We start from the raw sequence: 16265 nt of genomic DNA, 5'->3' as shown, positions 1-16265 counted from the left end.
TGATGGTTAACGACCTTACTCAAAACATGACTGAAAAAAAAAATGGTTCATGTAGTATCTTGAGGTGTTCAGTTTAATCTCACAAACAAGACGATATAATTAGAAACAGTACGTTTTTTTTCAAAATGGAGAAAAAAAAAAGTGTATGTGTAGAGAGATGGATCGATTAATGAATACATGTAATAATATAATACTGATACATAGACATATGCATGATCATCCTACACACGAGTTCGCGTTTCCTTGAGTGTCTCTGGAGGCCTGCTCATTGACATTAACATGAGACAGCCCATTGGGGTTCGGAAGTTTAATGAGCATGGTTATATTTATTTCTACCATACATCGTGAGCCATGGGTAACTGTTTTAAAGGACATTGGCCCTTTTTATATCACGTACGTTTTTGCAGCGGAACACCGAGATCAGTGAAATGATATGTTTGAAAGGGAATCACATTTAAAATCAAAACTACCTTATATTTTTTTAGGCCTTGTATTTAGGTCTGGTAATATCTCTTCAGACTTGCTTGTCTGATATTTGTTTAGATTATAGTTCAAACACTATTTATTAAGTTTTTTACTAAGTAAAAAACGGCATTTAACTCTATACCCTTTAATTTATGGAACATTTGGTATTTTGCTACTATTACTTCAAATGTTTAATATACGTTTACTATATTGAAAATAATAATCAAAAACTTTCACTGTGTTTTAGTGAACTCGGGAGAATTTTGAGTATTCTTGGTATCTTAAAACATATCTAGCAACCCTCTCTATAGCTCAATCGTAAACATGAAGACTTGTAACGCTAAATATCGGGGGTCTCATTCCCACGATAGGCACACCACTGATAGCCCATTGTGTAAATTTAAGTTTAAATGATAAGTATTATATTTGTGTAGAGACACATATGTAAAATAACTTTACAAAATATTGAAAAATATACAGAAGTAATCTTCCAAGATCTTCAACGCGAAAGCTGCTCTAGGTGGAAGTGACTCTGTTGTCGTCTCTCATGAACCAGTTACAACAGAAATAAGTCTAGGTGGAAGTGACTCTGTTATCGTCTCTCATGAACCACAGTTACAACAGAAATAACTCTAGGTAGAAGTGACTCTGTTATCGTCTCTCATGAACCAGTTACAACAGAAATAACTCTAGGTGGAAGTGACTCTGTTGTCGTCTCTCATGAACCACAGTTACAACAGAAATAACTCTAGGTGGAAGTGACTCTGTTATCGTCTCTCATGAACCAGTTACAACAGAAATAACTCTAGGTGGAAGTGACTCTGTTGTCGTCTCTCATGAACCAGTTACAACAGAAATAACTCTAGGTGGAAGTGACTCTGTTATCGTCTCTCATGAACCACAGTTACAACAGAAATAACTCTAGGTAGAAGTGACTCTGTTATCGTCTCTCATGAACCACAGTTACAACAGAAATAACTCTAGGTAGAAGTGACTCTGTTATCGTCTCTCATGAACCACAGTTACGACAGGAATAACTCTAGATAGAAGTGACTCCACTGTCGTCTCTCATGAACCACAGTTACAACAGGAATAACTCTAGGTGGAAGTGAATCTACTATTGTCTCTCATGAACCACAGTTACGACAGGAATAACTCTAGGTGGAAGTAACTCCACTGTCGTCTCTCATGAACCACAGTTACAACAGGAATAACTCTAGGTGGAAGTGACTCTGTTATCGTCTCTCATGAACCACAGTTACAACAGGAATAACTCTAGGTGGATGTGACTCCACTGTCGTCTCTCATGAACCACGGTTACAACAGGAATAACTCTAGGTGGATGTGACTCCACTAATATCACTCAGCACTACAGTTACAATAGGAATACCCCTAGGTAGAAGTAAATCCACTAACATTCTCCAGAACCACAGTTACAACAGGAATAACTCTAGGTGGAAGTAAATCCACTAACATTCTCCAGAACCACAGTTACAAATTCCTTTTACCATAATTCAAGGTTGAATATATTTAACAATTCCTTGTTCGTTTTGTTGTTGTTTTTATTTAGAAGTTAACATCTTTTTTTGCCTTGATTTTAGTTATGACCCATGACTACAAATCAAACACTTCAGGCCTACATAAAACCTCATGAGAAAAATTTAAAACAACAACAAAAACAAAGCTGCAAAGAACCGCAAGTAAAATCAAAACTTCCGAATATAGGATAAAATTTATTTTCTTTAAAGTTTTTAGTTTGCAATTACTCTAAGTAGTATTTTAGTTCGAACTTTATACGGTACGTCGTGATCATTACAGGAATAAGCTTGTAAACTGGTTCAACCACACATTACACCAGGATAGGTGCATTTAAACGAGTTATTAGCTAACCTATTGAAGTGAAAAATTATTCCACTTCTACTTAGTGTTCTGATAAATCTGTTAGATATAAGGTACATTTTAAGTAAGGTGTTACGTTTCTTCTGGTAAAATGATATGATATATGTGTATCATAGAAAGAACGATCGCTGTAACTTTACATAATTTACATATAATGTTTCAATTTGGAGCGACAATTCTCAAGTGCACAAGTTTTAACTTTTTCTAAAAACAGATCTTCTTACTGTAAAAGCTGTAAATGTAATAAAATAATAATCGTTAAAGAAGCTCAAAACGAGATATTCTTCTTGCTCAGCTCACTCTCAGTTTTGATAACGATAAGAACTACTGGAATAATAATTAAATAATAGTTTTGTAAGGTTTTCGTTTTTTTTGTGTGTGTTTTTTGTTTGTCGTTAAGCAGTGTTGGTGAAACTATGTCGGACAAAGATAATACATTTGTAATCTTGTTAGTACTTCCTTAAAAGACAGAAGGCGCTAGCTGATGTGATGCATTACAAACGAAGTAGTTAACAACAGTTTCTTAGTAAAAGTAAATCAAAGTGTTTAATGATATGTCAACTGCGTTATATCTGCTATACCTAATGATGAAAAGGACTTTCGGGGAATACTAGAGCTCTTCAGACTGGCTTGGATACGACAGGCATAGAAGTGGTTATATTATCAGCAACTGTTACACTATGGAATGGATTAAGCTGATAAAATTTTTCATCAATTTTATTTATTACACAGCACATCAGTATTGGGGTAAGTATTTATTAACTCTGTTTTGGTTATTTGTTTTAGCACCATATATCATTAATTAATATTTTCTTGCATTAATATGATCATTATTCAGAAGAAATGGCGAATCAGCAAGTTGGTTTTCTTGATCCTAGAGGGGGTTGAGTGACCACTGCGTCAATGGAAGAGGGTTGAATCAATAATTTGTAATAATAACTTCTGACTGAAGGTTTGGTAATTTTAAAAATATCTTGTTTCGTGAAATTTGTAGATCCAACGTAATATTGATCACGTGGTGCGCTTCTGAAGGGCGGCAGACAGGGATGTGTAACTGGAACGCAAAGCATTATTTCAGATGGCACTGGCAACATGTCCCGTGCTTTGGACACATCCCCGGTGGACCCCTGCTGAAGGTGTAACAACATCTGGAAGCAGTGTAAACATGAGAATGACTCACAGCAGCAGGAGAAGCATCACGCCTGACCCTGTGGGAGGTGTAACGTACGTTGTGAGCAGTAGCACTAGCTAAAGTCCGCGTTTCTCACAGATAGTTCCGATATACCATGTGTTGGTGCTGAGGAGAGAGAATGTGCGTCAGTACATAAGTCCAAAACAAACAACTGTAGTTTCTGTGGTCGAGGGTATTGTGTAATATACGATTTGGCCATGTAACAAAATGTTTCACGCGAGGAAGACTAAATCTCAGCTCGGGACGCTGATCGAGGAGAACGTTTTTGTTGATAGTTATAAAAGAAATCCTGTAACATCGGAGCAGCGTCGTTGTGGCCTTCAGTTTTCTTCTGCCAGTTCACTTCAACTTCGGTCTGATGAATCGGGTTACGACAGTGACAGCACGAAAAACAGCAGAGAAGAAGTTCCGTTTGAAGGAAAACACGATACATCAAATGAAAACTTCGGAGTTTCTCATCCACTAAAAACAGTTCGTCAGGAAAGCAACAGTTACGAGCGTACAACAATGTCAACAGAAAGTAATCTTCAGAAATTTGCCATGTTTTTACAGAAACTGACCAGTTCAGGACAAACTGATCATCTAGCTAAGCCTCTTTTCAGCAGAGGGCATAAAAGGACAAAGAGTGCTTGTGATTTGAAGCCAATATTAAGAAATGAAGTTCAAAATTTGACTCCAAAGCCTTATTCTGACGTGTTACCAGACAAAGAAAATCACCTTTGTGACCGGAATAAAACCACGGAACGAAAAGAAACCAACAACTTTACATCAGTAGTTAGACCTAATTGTGAAGTCAAAAAATCAAGTTCTAAATTTGAGCAATTTAAGGCATGGACTTTAGACCGCAAGTTTCTTAGAAACAAACGAAAGAAAACACCTAAGCAGTTTTTTTCGAAAGAGGGTGATTCATTCAATGACGACGATAAAAGAAATAGTTTATTTGCACTAAATCTGTGTGTAGATAGAAATCACTCAACAGAAGAGTTTTGTGGAAACTGTTCCTCGATTCATTCCGAAACTATAGGAAAAGGAAACGTAAATATAAACAGGGTGGAAACCTGTGTTCGTGAAGACGTGAGCGGCGATTTAAATTATGAGTTAAAGTTAAAAAAGGCCAGTCATTTCGTTGTATCTTCCTACGATAACAAATGGAGGAAACAATGGCTCGAGGACCATCTTGATTACAGAGGGCATTCAAGATTACGAAGTGGATCCAGTAATGACTGTTCTCAACACAGGTTGTCTCTACAATACGTACAAGACTCCCAAACATTTTTTGTCGAGTTAAAAAGAAACAATTTCGGGGAATTAGGAATTTCTGTTGGCCCTTACAAAGTTGATAAACAGTTACCTAAAAGATACATCATAACAAAACAGGAAAAACACAGCACAGGAGAAAGGTTAGTGGAAAGCATTTTCGTCACTATAAATGTTAATTATTATCATGGTCTCCTATAATATTGTTAAAATAATTTGAATAATTTTAAAATGGACAGTTTAATTTGTTATAGACAATTTGTAGGGCTCATATAACATTAAATCAAAGAATATAATACATTTAATAAAGCTCTTTTGTATATAAATATATTCAGACTTTATTTTATTTGAGTCAAAATTTCTGTGTAATTTTCCATAATATGGAAATTTTCTCATTTTATGCTTACAGCCGGGCCTAATTAAAATTATTAATTATTGGTTATAAGGTTACGTAATAGAATAATAACTGCTCTCTAATATTCATGCTTTTTCATATCATATAATTAAAAATATTCTTGTTAGAGGTTTAAAATGGCCTGAAGTAGTTTCAATGTAGATTTTTTCTAGTCTGGCGTGGAACACCACGTTCATTCTACTAACATAACTTATAATAAAGATTGTCGTGTTAGTAGTCCCGATGTCTTGTAGAGTTAGTTACTTTAAGCAATCAGAGACTAATAGGAACACCACGCTCAATACATTTACATAACTTGAACTGAAGGTTGTCGAGTTAGTGGTACCGAATTCTTGTAGCATTATATATACAGCACTAATGTGAAACACCATACCCAATCCTCTAACGTATCTTATAATGAACACTTTCATGTTCGTGGTACTGAATTCTATTTTACGTTAGCTACTCCAGCAATCCTTGATTAATGTGGAACTAAAAGCTCAATCGACTAACATAACTTGGAAAGAAGATTGTCGTGTTAGCGGTATTCAATTCTTACAGCGTTAGCTAAGCTTGACTAATGTGGAACACCACGCACAATCCACTAACATAACAGAAGATTGTAGTGTTAGTGTAAGTAAATTCTTCAAATATTAGCTATTCCAGGATTCCTTGACAAATGTGGAATACCACACTCACAACGCTAACTTTACTTGTAATGAAGATTATGTTTACGGTACTAAAGTCTTGTAGCTTTTAATATGTTGAGTACTATGGAACACTACGCCCCTTTCCCTAACATACTTATAATGAAGATTATCGTGTTATTAATACTGGATTCATATAGCGTTAGCTATGCTTGACTAATATGGAACACTACGCTCCTTTCCCTAACATACTTATAATGAAGATTGTCGTGTTTCTGGTTTTGAATTCTTTAAGCGTTAGCCACCCCAGCAATACTTAACTAATCAAGAACAACACGCTCAATCCACTAACATAATTTGGTAAGAAGATTGTTGTGTTACCGGTACTGCATTCTTGTGCAGTTAGGTTACTTCATCAGTCTTTGACTAATGTGAAACACCACGCCGAATTCACTAATATACTAAATGATGAAGATTGTCATGTTAGTGGTTCTGAATTCTTCTATCTTTAGGTACGTTCGAGTAATGACTAATGTGGAACCCCACGCTCAATCCACTTACATGTCTTATAATGAAGATTGTCATGTTAGTGGTATTGAATTCTTGTATGATTATCTTCTCTTGACTAATGTTGAAAACCACGCTCAATCCACTAACATACTTAAAATAAAGATTGTTATGTTATTGAAACTGAATTCTTGTAGTGAACAAAACGTTCAATCCACTAACATAGCTTGTAATAAAGATTATTGTGTTAGCGGTATTAGATTCTTGTACCTTTCGCTACGCTTAACTAATGTGCAACAACATGCACACCACTAACTTATAATGAAAATTGTTGTGTCAGTAGCACCGAATTATTGTAGCGTTAGATACTCTTGATTAGTGTGGAACAACGACCTCCAATCCACTAGCATATCTTATAATGAAGAGTGTTGTGTTGACAGTAATGAATTCTTGGAGTGTTAGCTACTAGTGACTAATGTCAAACACCACGGTCAATCCACTAACATACTTATAATGAAGATTTTCGTGTTGACAGTATTGAATTCTTGTGGCGTTAGCTACGCTATAATAATGTGGAAGATCATACTCGTTCCACTAATATAAGATGAGATTTTACTGGATTCTTGTTGCTTTATCTACGCTTGATTAATATGGAACTCCACGCTTAATCCACTAACATACTTATAATGAAGAATGTCATGTTACTGGTATTATATTTTTTGTACGTTAGCTACTCTAGCACTCCTTGACTAATTTGGATCAACACGCCCAATTCACTAACATAAATTATAATGAGCATAGTCGTGTCAGCGATACTGAATTCTATAATCTTTCGCTACGCTTAACCAATATGGAACACTATGCTCAATACACTAATATAACTTCTAATAAAGATTATCGTGCTAGCGGTGGTAGTAGATATATGTTATTTTGTGCCATTTGAAGGCAAACGAATTTCAAAAACACCAAAAAGATGAAGGTCAAAATCATTAAAAATAACCCAAAATATTCTAAAACAGGAAACATAAGCCGAAAATAATCACTCAATAGCTCAAAATCGCCAAAAACATCGAAAATGAATATTATTAGCAAGCGTTCTCGTTGTCCAGCCCTCCCTCCAGACCCCTCAATTTTGCCTCCCCATCACAGGCATGGGATTCCGCGCCACCTGCGATTGCTTTGTCTTCTATCCCTTTAAAACACAACCCAAAACTGTTACAAAATGTTCTTAGATAGAATGAAATCATCTGGAAATCCTGCGTCAATTTTGGTATTTGATGACGATGGATAAGCAACACTGGGTGGTGAGAATGGTAAAGATAGAATTGATAAATTAGCATCAACATTTAAAGATTATGTTTCTTACAATGTAGATTCTACCAAAAGATTTAACTGATTTAGACTTAACTGGATTAGGGAATTTGTGGGATATCGATAGCTCCTGACGAAATTGTAATAGGGAAATATTGAGCTAATAAAGTTACATTCTGGAGATATAGGTCGTGATTTGATTTTGTTAAATTTCATTTATTACTACTTAAAAGTAATCTATGTACCAATCATTGTTTGTTCAAGTTAATTGGATGATCGTTTTAATCTGTAATCTTTCTTATTATTGTATAAATAAAATTTGATCTACTAACATCTGCATTTATTGTATTTGTTTCTTCAACTTAAATTTCCACGTGGATTAGAAGGAATAAAGGAAAACAAAACATCGATAAACTCATTACTGTATACTACTCTATTGATAATATCACATTGAATGTCTCGTACACCTTTAGAGGCTATAAATTTTCCTCTTTGTTCTTGATAAGAATAGATTTTTGGTTCAAATCCTAATATTCTGTACAGATTCCCATTGGATAAATCTATCTGAAAATTTAGAGCTAATTTGATTATAAACCCTGAAATCGCAAATTGAATACTAAATTTTATACGAGGATCGTCTTCATTAAATAATATAGATGAAACATTGTTCATCTTGCATAGAGTATAATTACCGTTTTCAATCTGTACGTTTTTCCAATTATTTCCGTTGCAATAGTTAAAAGTATTATTATTACATTTTTCACCGATGTTATTCTATGATATCCACATTAACCTAGATTTTAATCCCAAAGAATAACTTCCTTTACTTTCATCAATAGAAGTTTTAAATTCTATTGTAAAGTCCAGAATGCTCGTTATCTTTAGAATCTAAAACTATTATTATTAATGTTATTAAGTTTTTCTTCATTACATAATTGTAATTGAAATTACTCAGTACTTAAGTAAATGTATATACACTTCATAAGAACTACGACCGTGTTTCTTTCTTTTATATGATAATATTCGCATGAAATAATCTCTGTATAAAGCTCGAAATGTATCTAATTTCTTCCTCATTTGATGTTAAGTATTGTTCAATTTCTTTTTTTATATTATATCTTTAGAAAAAATTCCGTTATTTATTCTTTATTCTCCATAAGGATTGAAACTATATTTTGGATCATTATAGTACTAAACCTAATGATTACCAGGTCCTATACCTTTATTTAATTGAACAATTCCATTTTCAAATGATTTTATCTTCATACGTAATATATCAAAAGGGTAAACACATCTAAAGCCATTTTCATTATTTTCTATATATCTTCATTAGTCACCGCGGCATTTCCGAATTTTAGATTACTCCTTTCCCATTTTGTAGAACCTTTAGGAAATCCAGATCCACTGACTTTATCCATTATCTTTTTTCACACCCTGAATGCCCAATCCACCAGCTGCACCAGTCAAAATTGTTTTGTCAACTATTATTAATATAGGAATCAAAAATGGTAAAAATAATATATTTCGTTTTAATTCTACATTTGATATTATAATCCTCTTTTTATCATTTATCTGTTTAATTTGTGTTTTGGTTAACACCAGTTAGTTAGTTGGATGCAATATGAATTTATTTCCCTTGAGATGCATTTACCCGGTTTCAGTATTGTAGACCTTTTACCAAACTTCAAAAGCGCCTAACTAGAGATGATACTGATATTAATAGAGTAGACAAAGCATGTAAGAAACATGATATTGCTTATAGTAAATCAACAGATACAACTGATAGACATATTGCAGATCAATAATTAATAGTGGATTTGAATACTATTGAAGATCTATCTTTAGGTGAAACAATTACTAGAGGAATTATAAAGCCAATTATTAAAGTTAATGAAACATTGGGCCTTGGAATTTTTTCTGTTATGTACTGTGTAAAGTATAAAACAAAAGCTGAAACAGCCAATATTAAAGAAGTTGCCCCAAAGGATGGGAGGTCTATGTTAAAAGAATGTGTAAAGTTTGTGGTATAAAAAGTCTAAATTGTTGAAAAACATTTGAAAAAAATATAATGTAATCCAGAGAGAGGTTTAGTGGTGTACAAGAATTAAAAGGAAAATCCTAGTTACCTAAAAAAAAAGAACATAATTTTTACATAAACAGAATGAATATATAAAACATGTACAAATTAGACTTAAATGTAAAAAAAGAACAGTTTTCGTAGCACATACTGATGATCAGTGGCAAGCAGATTGAGTTGATATGGGTCAATTTAAATCTTACAATAATAACACAAACTTCATTATAACAGATCATTAAAGAAATTGATGGAGCTACGAGTGTTAAGGAATTTAAACAAATAGTTAACAAATAATTAAAGGCATTCAAAGACATTTTTAAAGAGAGGAAACTGCAAAAAATTCAATCTGATAAAGGAATGGTATATATATTAACAAACAACCTCAAAAACTTCTTAATTTTCAGAATGTTCAGGGGTTTACAAGTGAAAGCGATGTTAAAGCTCAGACTGTTAAAAGACTTAACAGAAATCGAAAAAATAAAACGTGAAAATATATTACTGCTTACAATACAAGGGAATGAATGGATGTTTTAGATAAATTAATGAAAAGTTATAACAGTTCATATCATAGATAAATTAATATGACTCCAATTGAAGCAAGTAAAATGGAAGTAATGTTCTTAATGATCTATACAATGTAAAAATTATTCTTACTGCTAGATATAAAGTTGATGATAAGGTTAGAATTTCAAAATATAAGGGACCATTCAAAAATATATTTACCAAATCTTATGAAGGAGATGTTCAACATAATTGAAATTTGAGAACAGATCCTATAATTTATAAAATTAAGGATGTAAATGATTAAACAATTGAAGGAGGTTTCTATAAACCATAATTAATCAAATATAATAAGAAAGTTGAAGTCTAAAAGACTGAAAAATTAATTAGAGAAAAAATTGATAAATTATTTGTAAAATGGTTAGGATATCCTGATAAATGTAATTCTTCGGTTGATATTGCAAATATTTTTTTAGCATTTGTTTATATTTACTTCTAACATTTTCATCATTAATTCTACTTCTCTTAAATCGGTTTTGAAAAGGTTTCTTGATATTTTATAAGCAATTCTTCTTTCATTCTCTTGTATAAATTAATGCTATTAGGATTCTTAAAATATTTTCCATCTCTGGATAATATTCTAATAACTCTCGAATTAACATTGTATTTTTGAGTTCTTATTACACAATATTGATATTCCCATAAATTATTCTTTTTAAATAAACAAACTGGTGGTATTTTGTTAATCCTCCCTGATACATGACATTTCATCTTTGCTATTTAATTATCTTTATTATCATTACTTTCAATTAAATTTCTCATTATAAGATTCTTACTAAGAAGTTATTTGTATAAATGTTTAGTTTGATTTTTATTTTTTTCTAGTTTATATTCATTAGTCTTTGTAGTTGATGTTACTCATTTTTTAAACATTTTTACTTCAGGTAATTTTTGAATTCTAACAAATAGTTTATGTGGTTGTAAACTATCCAGGGGCCTTGGTTCAGAGCGGTTGCTAATATCTTGAAATCGTCAATATCAACATGATCACGTATTGCATTTATGTTTTCTGATATTCGAATACTTCAGCTACATCCCTAGCTTTAAACCAAGAATTGTTATTTCCATCTAGAATGAACTATACAAACTTATTGTTAAACAGTAAAGCATTGTTTGATATTCATTTATTTACAAACACTTTTATTAATAAAATGAATACTTTGATGATTGTAAGCAACTTTTTGAAATATTTTAAAGTAGTGATGATGCAATATGTAAAATTATAGGATACGAAATATAGAATACACCAGAGTTCTGTTGTATATCTCGACTACATTATCTAGGTTGCGGGTTCGAATCCCTGTCGCCAAACATGCTCGCCCTTTCAGCCATGGGAGAGTTATAACTTGACGGTCAATCCCACTATGGATTGTTTTAAGAGTAGCCCAAGAGTTGGGTCATGATGGTGGGTAAAACAAAATACTCGGCTTATCTAACTATTGAATGAATATTTGCTGTAAAATTATTTTCAATAATATAAGTATAGCTACCAGTTTGGCCACCAATTTTAATTTTATTCCTTTAAATCGAACGCTCAATCCTTTTTTGGCCGCACTTTATTTTCACACCTAAGGTGTGAATGATTAGATATCATGACATTTTGTCAATACACACCAACAAATCACAGCAAGTAAGAAAGTGGCAATCGATAGTAACCAAGACTAGCTTTAGGATCGCAACCCTATTATTTGGAACAGATCTATACTTTACAGAACCAACGAAATTCTTTAAAATAAATGGTGGTAGTTTTTCTCTCTAAAACAGTGTCGATATCTTCCTTTATAGCAACACCATGGAAACTAGATTAAGAGTTTCTTGTCATTACCCACATGCACTCGGTACATCCGTATTTACGCTAATTGCTTAAGCTAATATCACGTGACGCTAAACGCACTTTATTTAGGAGAATTTCATAAAATTTAGCAAATTTGTGCTTAGACGTTGGCAATGAATAATGAATAATAACAGTCCACCCGTATGATTCTTTTGAAAACGTGAGCTAGAAACTGCTAATCTAGTTTGCTTGGCTTAACCAATACTAATGTATCTGCACGTGCTTTCATCCTATAGTTTTGCTGCTCTAAATCAGCTGTCTTTAATCCGAATGACAAAAGACTAAAAACGGTCAACCGTTACTCTTAGGTGAAGCTGTAGTAAAAAGTTTAGATCGCTAGCTCATGTGACATTTTCCGTAGGCGTGCGCAAAAAGTTTGGTCAAAATTGAGCGTTTTTTTTTAATAACTCTGCACATGTGGCTTATATTTAGACCAATGTTGACACCTTATTGTAGGTTTTAAAGATCTATCAGTGCACCAAATTTAAAAGAAAAACTCACGAAAGTTAAGTAAGTTTTTCTATTGAATAATGTTCCGTACTTTTGGTGCGAAAAAAAAACAAAGGAAAAAAATTCAATCAAAATTGGAGATTTTATATTTATTGTATTTCTTAATGGATTGCCTTTAAATGTGATATGCGAAGTAAGGGTCCAGTAGAGCATATCCACTGAAAATATGGGATAGTTTGGATTACCACGGTTTTGAGCTACAGAAAGAGGAAAATTGTTAAACTATTACTCCTGTTAAAACACATGGCGTGTCCTGCAGGTTGTTTTGGCCGCACGACACACTACTGCGTGTCTTGATATCTGTGATAAGATAATCATAACCAAAACAATAGGTGTTGAAAAAAAAAGTTCACGACCGTTACCATTTAACTGAAAAATGTAGATGATCTGCACACGAAAGTTACAATCTATTGTATAGAAATGCTTCATTCACACCATTGTTTATTAATAATATGTTTATCAAGGAATTGGGTTGGGATGATAGATAAATTGATCTAATTCCAAATAACGAAGAAAAATATATTCCATTTAGTAAAAAAATCGGTAACCTGAAGTTAAGATTCATAAATTTATTTAAGTTCGTGGCTAATAATTTAGATAAATCTTCAGTAATCTCAAAAAAAAAACAGTTCAAAAATACAAAGTAATATATTCCAGAAGATAAGGTCGATTTTTGTAATAAGAAAAAGAGTTTATCATTGTGATTATATGGACTCGTTTGATAAATGTAGTGAAGCACAATTATCATTAAAAGAAACATTTTATATATTAAATGAATGTCATATATCGGATGATAACAATATACAATCCCAAAACATTTGAAAAAGAATTTAAGATGCATAACATGAGAGAAGACTGAATACTTTGATATTAACTGATACTTTTAAACATACATACTTGATGTATGTTTAAATTATACTCTGCTCGGTATTAACACAGTATCTGGTTTATCATGTGATGCAGTGTTAAAAATGACTGACTAGATATGATATGATCTTAATGCTTGAGAAAGGTATTCGTGAAAGTATATCTCAGTGTTATAATAGATATAGCAAAAAAAAATAATAAATACATGAAAGATTATGACCGTAATAAAGAATCTAGTCATTTAGCTTATCTAGATGCTAATAACCTATATGGAATGTTAATGAAGCAATATGTACCCTATGGAGTATTTAAATGGAGTAATACAAATGTTGATCTAATAAAAGTACCTAATGTTTCTGAAACATTTTATATCTTTGAAATAGATTTTCCAACTGAAAATTTCCCATTCAGATATACCTCTAGCACTAGAGAGCAGAATAGACATCCAAGGAATGAAATTAATGACAACTTTATATGATAAGAAATATTATGAACTTCACTATAGAAATTTTAAACAAATTTAGGCTTAGAAATGAAACTGAAAAAAATTCATAGTGTTGGAGTTCAAACAATCTAATTGTACACAAATGAGAACTAAAGACACTAATGTTTTTGAAAGAGATTTTTACAAATTGTTAAATAATTCTTTATTTGAAAAGACTAGAAAATACTAGAAAACGAGTTGATATTAAATTGTGTTCTTATGGAAACAAAGTTTAAAAATATATAACTGAACTAAACTTCAATGAGAGAGCAATATTTACTGAAACGTTATCAGCTATTCATATGAATAAAACAAAAATAATATTCAGTATACCAATTTACGTTCGAGAACGTTGATATATGATCTTCACCGTTGATTCTTTCCGCTAACATAACTAATAATGAAGGCTATCAAGTTAACAGTACTGAATTCTTGAAGTGTTAACCACACCAGCAATCCCTGCCAAATATGAAACCAAGCTCATTCGTTTACCATCACTTGCAATTAAAACTGTCCTGTAAGCGGTTTGAAGTATTGTAGACTTAGCTACTGTTGTCTAATGAGTAACTTAACGTATAACGAATATAGTCATGTTAACAGTACTGAATTCCTCTGGTGTTAGATACACTTGACTAATGTGGAACACCACTCCCAATCCACTAACATAATGTATAACGAATATTATGTAGCTGTACTGAATTCGTGTAATGTTAACTACGCTTGACTGATGTGGAACACCATTCTCAATGCACAGACGTAAATTATAAAGATTTTAATGCTCGTGGTGCTGAATTATAGTAGCCTTAGCTACCCTTGATTAATGTGAAACACCTCGCTCAATGAAGTAACATAACTATAATGAAGATTTTAATGCTAGTGGTGCTGAATTATAGTAGCCTTAGCTACCCTTGATTAATGTTAAACACGTCGCTCAATGCAGTAACATAACTATAATGAAGATTTTAATGCTAGTGGTGCTGAATTATAGTAGCCTTAGCTACTCTTGATTAATGTGAAACACCTCGCTCAATGCAGTAACATAACTATAATGAAGATTTTAATGCTAGTGGTGCTGAATTACAGTAGCCTTAGCTACTCTTGATTAATGTGAAACACCTCGCTCAATGCAGTAACATAACTATAATGAAGATTGTAACATTAGTGGTATTGAATTCTTGTAGCTTCAGCTACTTTTGACAAATGTGAAACGCCACACTCAATCCAGTAATATAACATATAATGAACATTGTCGTGTTAGCTGGACCGAATTTCTTTAGCATTAACTACTCTTGACCAATTCCGAATTCCGAATTCCGTATATGCCGGTGTGTAAGACGATACATTTTACTTTTAAAACAATGTCTGGTTTTACCCCTCGTCTTATACACAGGTTCAAAGATAGAATTCCACTAAGAACTCTCCTGTTAATAGCATATTTAACCAAAATTGTGTTATTCCTTTTACTTTTGTTTGATTTTTTGAATAAATGAGTTGATATCTGCCACGTACTGCGTTACAATAATATATTTGTAATTGTATCATTTGTCTCGATTCTTCATAACTAGAAGTTATTTATCTCATATCCTAGTTAAAATTAATCAAGACATTTTTATTTGAAATGTATTGATCTCATCCGTCATACTAAAATATTGCTAATTTTAATTCAAGAAAGTTAATTTATATAACGTACATTAATTTTTGTAAACATGTTTTTATATTAGATCACTATATCTTAAGGTTTAGTATTTTTCTGTAATAGAAAAGGAGTTCAACTGTAGTGAAAACATTGCAAAGTTGTTTATTACATGTTTGTGACATAAGTTATGTCGCATTGAGCTGTGTGTAGCTTTGAAGAGCACAAAAACCTCACTCGTGGTTGTATTGATTACCCCAGAGTGCAGGTTAGCACAGTTTAAAAATAACTCCTAAGAATTTCCTTACCAAAGTAGCATCCTAGAGTTGCTTGACAATATAGGTTGTCCTATACACGAACCTCAAAGAAATACACTTAATTTGATAAAAAAAAAAAAAATTAGGGTCGTCTTATATACCGGTAAATACGGTAATGAACAGTTGCAGCTTTTAAGTGTCCAGTGTGTGGCGTGATGTGTTTTACGTATTTAGTTTGTTTGTTTGTTTTGAATTTCGCGCAAAGCTACACGAGGGCTATCTGCGCTAGCCGTCCCTAATTTAGCAGTGTAAGACTAGAGGGAAGGCAGCTAGTCATCACCACCCACCGCCAACTCTTGGGCTACTCTTT

At 32.6% G+C, this 16265-nt stretch overlaps 1 protein-coding gene across 2 annotated transcripts in view; it reads left to right on the top strand.

The window, feature by feature from the left end:
• Positions 1-3491: 3491 nt before the first annotated feature.
• The window catches only part of LOC111086354, a 31331-nt gene continuing 18557 nt past the window's right edge, over positions 3492-16265 (top strand). Inside the window, exon 1 of one of the 2 annotated variants that reach the window (XR_002611085.1) lies at positions 3492-4956. Coding sequence is in view for 1 of the 2 variants with exons in the window: in XM_022388885.1 (XP_022244593.1) it covers positions 3764-4956 (1193 nt within the window). In the remaining variant the exon portion in view is untranslated. The remainder of the gene's footprint in view (positions 4957-16265) is intronic. The other variant, XM_022388885.1, reaches the window with a different exon arrangement.

This window comes from Limulus polyphemus, unplaced genomic scaffold (assembly GCF_000517525.1).
Source record: "Limulus polyphemus unplaced genomic scaffold, Limulus_polyphemus-2.1.2 Scaffold1035, whole genome shotgun sequence".
Classification (NCBI taxonomy): domain Eukaryota; kingdom Metazoa; phylum Arthropoda; class Merostomata; order Xiphosura; family Limulidae; genus Limulus; species Limulus polyphemus.
This window is presented reverse-complemented; position numbering and strand designations above follow the sequence as displayed.